This window comes from Pungitius pungitius, chromosome 12 (assembly GCF_949316345.1).
Source record: "Pungitius pungitius chromosome 12, fPunPun2.1, whole genome shotgun sequence".
NCBI lineage: Eukaryota > Metazoa > Chordata > Actinopteri > Perciformes > Gasterosteidae > Pungitius > Pungitius pungitius.
In genome coordinates this window covers 14,842,200-14,850,073 of record NC_084911.1, presented here as the reverse complement: position 1 = coordinate 14,850,073, position 7,874 = coordinate 14,842,200, and the positions used below count along the sequence as shown (strand labels likewise).

General features: G+C 43.6%; 1 protein-coding gene across 1 annotated transcript; it reads left to right on the top strand.

The window, feature by feature from the left end:
- Nucleotides 1-212: 212 nt before the first annotated feature.
- Nucleotides 213-7,081, top strand: zgc:86896 (uncharacterized protein LOC415190 homolog). Its single transcript, XM_037475859.2, has 10 exons — nucleotides 213-346; nucleotides 927-1,034; nucleotides 1,978-2,082; nucleotides 2,315-2,537; nucleotides 3,644-3,751; nucleotides 4,083-4,289; nucleotides 4,558-4,633; nucleotides 4,889-5,079; nucleotides 6,282-6,372; nucleotides 6,875-7,081. Exons 2-10 carry the CDS (start codon nucleotides 971-973, stop codon nucleotides 6,878-6,880), a joined length of 1,071 nt encoding a protein of 356 aa, XP_037331756.2. The 5' UTR covers nucleotides 213-346; nucleotides 927-970; the 3' UTR covers nucleotides 6,881-7,081.
- Nucleotides 7,082-7,874: the final 793 nt, after the last annotated feature.

The following is a 7,874-nucleotide window of genomic DNA, read 5'->3' as shown; positions in this document are numbered from 1 at the left end:
TGGAACACTTCTTTGTGAATATAATAACACAACTGTATATGTATAAATACATCAATATTTACAAAACCAACTCATTCATCATATATGTTTGATTGGTCATACATCAGCCCACCTCTGTGTCCTGCTGGTTTGAAACAACAGACCTGCCCGAGGCAACATGCTTGCTCATCAGCTATTTGCAGACACACCCACCTTTGATTCCCTCCCTCCAGCCACAGCACAGTCACTTCCTTCAGCAGTCAGACTGCACCGCTTCATTCGTGTCGACTGCCCAGAGTCCACGAATACACCTCTGCACCTTCCACCACCAGCACACGTTCTGCGTAACCACATATACACAGCACAGGTACGTGACCTAATTGATGACCTAAGATCTCTGCTTTGTCACATGTAATCAGGTTGCTATGTTTGGATCACTTTTGATCTCTCTGGTCCATATAGCAGTGATAGTGAGAAACCATCTAGTCTGTTTATTAGATCATTCATAGCAAAGGTGCAATGTTCCTAAATGTACCAGTCAGGAATCCTTTTAGGCAGGACATTTTAAACTGAGAGGACTTTCCGGTTAGGGTTAGTGAACAGAAAAAATACAGACCTTCCAGTTAAATAGTGTTTGTACAGTGTGCACCACACCTGATAAAGGTGTAGCCGACTGTTATCTCCCAGGCATTACTCATGCAGCTAACAACCAGTAAAGGGAGAAATGTCGCCGAAAGTAACCTCTACCAAGCAGCCTTGGAGTCTGCACTACCCACTTTCCTGGGCCCTAAAGTATCCATCACACTCTGTTTTGATTAAATAGGTCTAATCTAATTACTTTACAATCCACTGCTCACATCAACAAACTAGTGCTTTGGCTGTAAAGTCATGTTGCTCTACAATATGTCTCCCCGTCCCTCTCCCTGTCCTCATCCTGGGACGTGCAGCTGCAGATCTACATTCCAGCAGCCTCCCCTATTTCTGCTCAGACATGTCGCTCTACAGTTTTGGCCTGGAGCCACTTTCGTGCCACACCTGGAACAAAGACCGGACACGTAGGTGAAACACCAGCCATACACACTGTGCATATGTACATGTGCAGTACTCAATATTCTTCATTATGTGAGCCTTCCATACAGGGCGGGACAAGGTTTTTAATGTAGATACAATCCTTCCCTTCTCTAATTGCATTAATGTTGCAGGCAGAGAGCCGCGGAGAATCTGATTATCAAAGCAGGAAATGGACGCAAAGAGCTCCACTGCATGCATCATTGCAGCGTGTCTGCTGCTTTGCACATGGTGCTTTGTAGAACACTCCAGTCATTTGAACTTGCTCTGCACACTTTACATCCTGCCTCTCTACGTTTAAGGGAGGCAGGCATTCTGTGGTGTTGTTCTTTCTGTAGAGAGGATCTATTGCACTGGCTTAAGGGCCAAAGGGAAGGTCCTCAGCTTGTAGTTACTGGGTCAAACACGTTTAAGTTGGCACCTGATGATGGATCAAGATAAAACATTTAGTTATTCATAAGTAATTCAGTTACAATTATTACAAACTCATTTCATCTAATAATCTAGCATGCGGTATTTCAGTGTAAATTCCTGGTATTTTCATACTCCCCGGATGATGAATCTTCTCATGAAGGAAAACACTGAAGTCCAATAAGCTAATGCTATTGGAGTTGTCAAACAGACATAATCATCAGTATCAATATCTATATATAACTATGTGTCTGATCAGAACACAACATTCAAATGGAATTGACTGTATGCATTCATGCTCCTTGCATTCAATCTCTTTGACCGCTTTATATCATCCTCGCACTACTCATTTTGCACCCATAATAACTAAACATTCAAAAGAGGAACTTTTCCTCACACAAACAGTAACACACTGCGCATCATTACTCTGCAGGTGAAGACCACGTCGTATTCACTACTTCTTGTGTTACTAACATAAAGGGGTTAAATGACTAACCTTTGTTGCACATGTCTTTGCAGAGGTCGCAGTGAGCCATAACAACAATGTGGTAATCATCTACGAGAAGAAGGCCAAAGAGTGGGTGAAAACCCACGAGCTGACAGAGCACAGTGGACGGGTCACAGGTTCGGTAGCCATTATAGCAGCTGTGACTGAGGGATAGATGGGATGTGACCTATTTAACGTACACTAGAGTGAGCAAATCGACGTTTGTTTATGGTATAAATCATTTTGTGTTTATTATGGCGTTTTAGTCTACGGACTTCTTGAGTAAAATATTTGACTTGAAAGCAAAGGTGGGATACGTTTCCTAGGTAGCACTGCATCGTTCATTGAGCTTCATCGTGATGTCCACAGGCATTGACTGGGCCCCAGAGTCCAACCGCATCGTAACATGCGCCTCGGACCGCAACGCCTACGTGTGGACCCTGAAGGACGGCGTGTGGAAGCCCACCCTGGTCCTGGTGCGCATCAACCGTGCAGCCACCTGTGTGAAGTGGTCCCCTCTGGAGAACAAGTTCGCCCTGGGCAGCGGAGCACGCCTCATCTCTGTCTGCTACTTTGAGAAGGAGAACGACTGGTGAGCGCTGCAGGATCCAGTCTAAACTAGTGCTGCTTTCTACCAGGGACCTGGAGTTATGCACTGTGGGTTTTGAAGGCCAACAGCATTTACTTCTGTGGTGTTGGAGCCTCAGCCTGTCTTTGGGACGCACCGACATCCGTGGTGGGTGCCGATGGCGTGCTCATGCACTCCTACTTTTACTTTTAACGTTACTGGTATAACGATCAATGCCACTGTGGCAATGTGAAGCCAACATCTCGTCATTTGAGTTTAAAAAGCAACAATAACTAGTGGGTCTCAAACCTTTTCTATCACAACCATGTGGAGGCAGAAAAATGTTCACAAAAAAATTGAAATCGACTTAACCAGATTGATCAGGATCAGGAAAAAAACAAATAACAACTACAACAATCTTGTTAGAACAATGCAACTAAAGTTCTAACAAATATTTGGTTGAAAATGATTTATTGTGGCTGTAATTAACCGGTTTTGCACTGAACATCTTCTCAAGATAATATCAACACAAAATGGGCAAGTAATTAGTAATTTTGCAATGAAGAGTTTTACACGCATATCATATATATAACAATGTGCAACTTGTGAAAAACAAAACACAATTAGTGCATAAAACACATTTTATCAGTATTCAGGGCTGCAATGAGCCTGCTTTCCACTACAAATCCTTTCAATACAGGCTTGCAGACTTGATAAGGCCTCTCAATTCATCCTCAATGTTGAGCCTCAATCTGTATTTAGTTTTGAGAGGCAACAGCAGTCTGTGTTCTTTTTATTGTAATATTTCTCAATATAGTAAAATAAAATAATTCAGAATGTCCCCGTGCGACCCACCTGTCACACCACTGCGTCCCACTAGAGGCTTGGCCCCACAGTTTGAGAACCCTGTGTTGGATCCACCATCTCTTGCCAGCTGCAGCGAATGAAACGGGCCGTCTCAGGGCATCAGTCGGGTTACAGGTGTGGATGCAGCCGTTTGGTGTTCTTTTTCTTGTTAAGTGAAACAAGATTAAATTGTTGTTGTATTTATTTGTACTTACCTTGTCTAACCTCTTCACTGACACACAACTGGGAAGTTGCAGGTTTTCACAATGGTGCTTTCCTTTCAGGTGGCTGAGTAAGCACATCAAGAAGGCCATTCGCTCCACAGTGATGAGTCTGGACTGGCATCCCAACAACGTCCTGCTGGCCGCCGGGTCTGCAGACTTCCACTGCAGGTGACACAACCACCCAAAGTCATGTAAAGGAAAGGAGGAAATGATTTTATTAATATAAACTGCCTTTTTAGACTCCGTTCATTTATCTTTCGCTTCCAGGCCAAAACAGACATATTTATTTTGAAAAGTATTGATGTCAAAGTTGTACGCAAACAGTTTTCTTTTTTTACATTATGAGCAAAAGAAATGTCATGTATATGACGTTTTTTATAATTGAGATACTCATACACAGTATTTATTAATGATGGTTTACTCCAACTGTGCACGACTAAGCAACACAACATGGGGTCCCAGAGTGGACTATAACAGAGCTCCATACTGTGCTCCTCAGGGTTTTCTCAGCCTACATCAAAGACATCGAGGACAAGCCTGGACCTACTGCCTGGGGGGCCAAAATGCCTTTTGGGGAAGTGCTGCTGGAGCAAAAGGACTGCGGGGGCTGGGTGCACAGCGTCTCATTCTCCCCCAGTGGGGACCAGCTGGCCTGTGTGGCCCACAACAGCAGCATCACTGTGGTGGACGCCGCCCAGGGGAAGGAGTGAGTTCAGCTGCCCCCCCGCCCCCCCCCCCCCACACACACACACTTATTCCATCAGGATGATCAGTGTGTATATTGAGCTCAAATGGAGAGGACCTTGAAATGGATCAGTGATGTGGCTCCTAGACTGAAACCAATCAACCAACCAACTTCCTTCTTTTAATGGCTGAAAACGTTTTTCATGTCAATATAATTCTGTAATAGAATATCATGGGTTTATTTTGGTGTATATATATATAATAATATCACCTTTCTCAACTCAATCCAGGGTCACCCAGCTGACCACCAACCATCTGCCACTACTGAGCGTGATCTATGTCAGCGCATCTGAGCTTGTTGCTGCGGTAAATATCACACCCTCCCCTGTGTGTGTGTGTGTGTGTGTGTGTGTCCAACTTCAAGAATCATTGACTAATCAACTTGATGCTCCTAATTGGAAGCTGCATTAATTGATATTTTTCTATTAATAATAGATGAGAATACTTTGTCCAATGAGAACTTAGTCCCTTATAACTGTGAACCCTAGTGAGAAAAACACTCTACAACCCTTGGCTGATTTTTTAAAAATAAATAAAAAATGACATTGCCTTTTCTGTCAGGGTCATGACTGCTGCCCCTACCAGTTCACCTATAAGGGTCCAGGTGCCGTTGAGTTTGTGAAGAAGCTGGATATCCCCAAGCAGACCTCCAAGGGCGGCATCTCTGCCATGCAACACTTCCAGAACCTGGACAAGAGGGCCACGGATGAGGACAGCAACGAGCTGGGCGTCCTCCACCAGAACAGCATCACGTAAGGGCTTCCATTGGATATAGCATATACCTCCGAGGTACCACACAACACAGCAAGTAGAAACGCGTTGATGCAGATTCAATAGCATCATCATAACGTGTGCTTTGGCCATAACTCTTTTGTCTGTTGATGGAATATTATTTGGCAAATTTGTTTTCCCCACCCCATATCCCATGTTTAGATGAGCTCCAAAAAGCTGCTTGTTTGTTTTTAAATGGCAGTTTATTGAGAGGGGAAAAAAGCAGGATTTTCCACCAGCATGTTTGGACCCGGTACCACAGGAGGCAAGCTGAGCATCATTCATCACAGTGCAACCATACAGCTGGTCTTTTTCCCAGAAATCTCCATTCATCTTGAACGTATTGTAGCCTCATGGGGGGGTTCCTATGGACAGCTGGGTGGGGTTAGTGCAAAAATAACGTCAACCAACAGATTTCCCAAGCAAAAGAAAAGATTCATTTTCCTTAAATAAACAGGTAACTGAAATAAGGCCTTCCGTCCTGTGGCCCCCTCCATAACCGGTCTTTGCGTGGCTTCTTTCTCCAAGGCTCGTGGGGTGCTCCCCTGCTCCGTCCGTTCTTCCCCTTTGCCAGCCTGGCGCTCTGGCCCAGAAAGCCCTGCCGGAATCAGTGGGCTGAACCTCCTACAGCTGGGTGTTCCATGAGGCTTTCTGGGGGCTGTAGTTAGTGTGGCAGCGGGCATTTTGGGGTGGGGCCACCGATCCTGGGTGGGAATGTAGCAGCTTTCCACCTTGTGATGCCACATTATGTTATGTTGACCAAATGTATAGGTCACATGTGTAGTAAACCCTCAGAGTTGTGTTAAATCCTGCAAGTACACATGTCAAATGTGTCATTTGTGCCATGAATGAGTGGTCCGGAATGTGAGTCAGTTCATGTCCTCCTTCACGTTTAAGTTGTGTAGTGTCATGCAGATCTAAAGCCACGTGCACATTGGACCTTTCCTTTATTCCAGCTGCTTTATGACTTCATAAACGTTGAGGCCTTGCTGGAGGCACTGTACATGCTGTCTATCGATCCTTCAGGTGAGAGAAGTACTTAAAGGGTCACTAAAAATATTCTCCGAAAAGTCTAGGGTTCTTTAGTTTGTACATCTGCATGAATCAGAGTGGACATTAGAAAAGCTACAGGGAAACTTCCATAGATCCATCTTTGTAAAGCGCGTTGTGTTGTGTTTTGCAGTCAGCTGTGTGTTGTGTCTGGGGACAAAGCCAAAGTGCAGAAGTACAGCAGTGTGGGTCTGGATGGAGCCATGGTGATCTGGGATTTTAAGGTACAAACCGGTCAAACACACAAGTGAAACCACATTTATTTATTTAGCTGTAAAGATTTGTATCACTCAGTTTAACTTTGATGTAATCATATTCAACATTGAGAAACTTTGACTGCAGGCTATTTACTGTCATTGAAGGTGAATATTCTGTAAATAATCACATATTTATTTGTTTATTCTATTGATTGGAAAATATCTCTCAACTGTGACATAACTGAGCAAAATCCATGTGCCTATATTCTCCATGAGATGTGGTTTAAAGTTTATAAAAGAGAAACATAAGTTCTGGTATCTACTGTTTCCCACATTAAAAAAAGCTCCATGCTCAGTGACCTCAGTACCTTCAATTTATTCACCTTGAAAGAGTTCTGAATGCTTAGTCCTCATACATTAATACAGTGCACAGTGGAATGGGAGCACATGACCTGGTACCTCAAAGGACGCACGGGACAACTCAAAGCTGTGTAGGATGCTTCTGACATGTTCTGCTCTTTTTGTGCAGCATTGAAACACGCTGAGGGGTCAGAAGCTTCGCCCACAACCACACCCCCAGATCAAATATACCTCTATGCAACATAACCGCCATGGAACTACTGATGTGCTTCTCAGCAACTGGAAACTATATTTGAAAACAATTTTTGACAAATAAAGAGGATATTTACAGGGGCGGACAATGCACTTGTTCTCCAGATTTTCATGTTGTGTGTTCAGTGTGTTGATATTTGACTCATTTTACCACTCTTACTGCATAGGTTTCATGTATTTATTTAGTTTATCACTTAATATTTGCGTCATTACTCTACACTGCTGCTGTTGCTTCCAATGGAGCACTTCACCTCACTGACTGACATCAGTTAGGAAAGACTTGTCATGATATGAAAATGTTGTACAGTAATCTTCTGCTGTGACATTGGTTGTGTTTTCCAAAGATGGAGAAGGTCCTACTGTCAACATCCTCTGGGTTGTCAGAACCTCAACAGAATCAAACTGTCTGATTTCCAGAAGAAGGCTATTCCTTAAAGTACTTTATGTACCTCTGAGCTCGGGTATCGTTTAACAGTAATACATGTACCCTTTGAGATGAAGTCTAAAAGTACTTCATGTACCTCTGAGCTCGGGTATCGTTTAACAGTAATACATGTACCCTTTGAGATGTAGTCTAAAAGTACTTCATGTAGCTCTGAGCTCGGGTATCGTTTAACAGTAATACATGTACCCTTTGAGATGAAGTCTAAAAGTACTTCATGTACCTCGGAGACGTGATAAGTCGTGTTTAGAAGAAACACGGAAATCTCCACACCGCCACCTAGCGTCTCTGTTGGACTGATATCTGGCCAATCCAAAGCCTTCGGATGCATCCTGTAATTGGACTAACCAGAAGTCATGTGATCACATGACAGCTCAACTGGAGCGATCTCTCTTGATTGAGGACGACCTAGACTCACGTGGGGCTCATGTTGAAGTGGACCGATTAATGAATACAGTCATTAAACTGTGACACA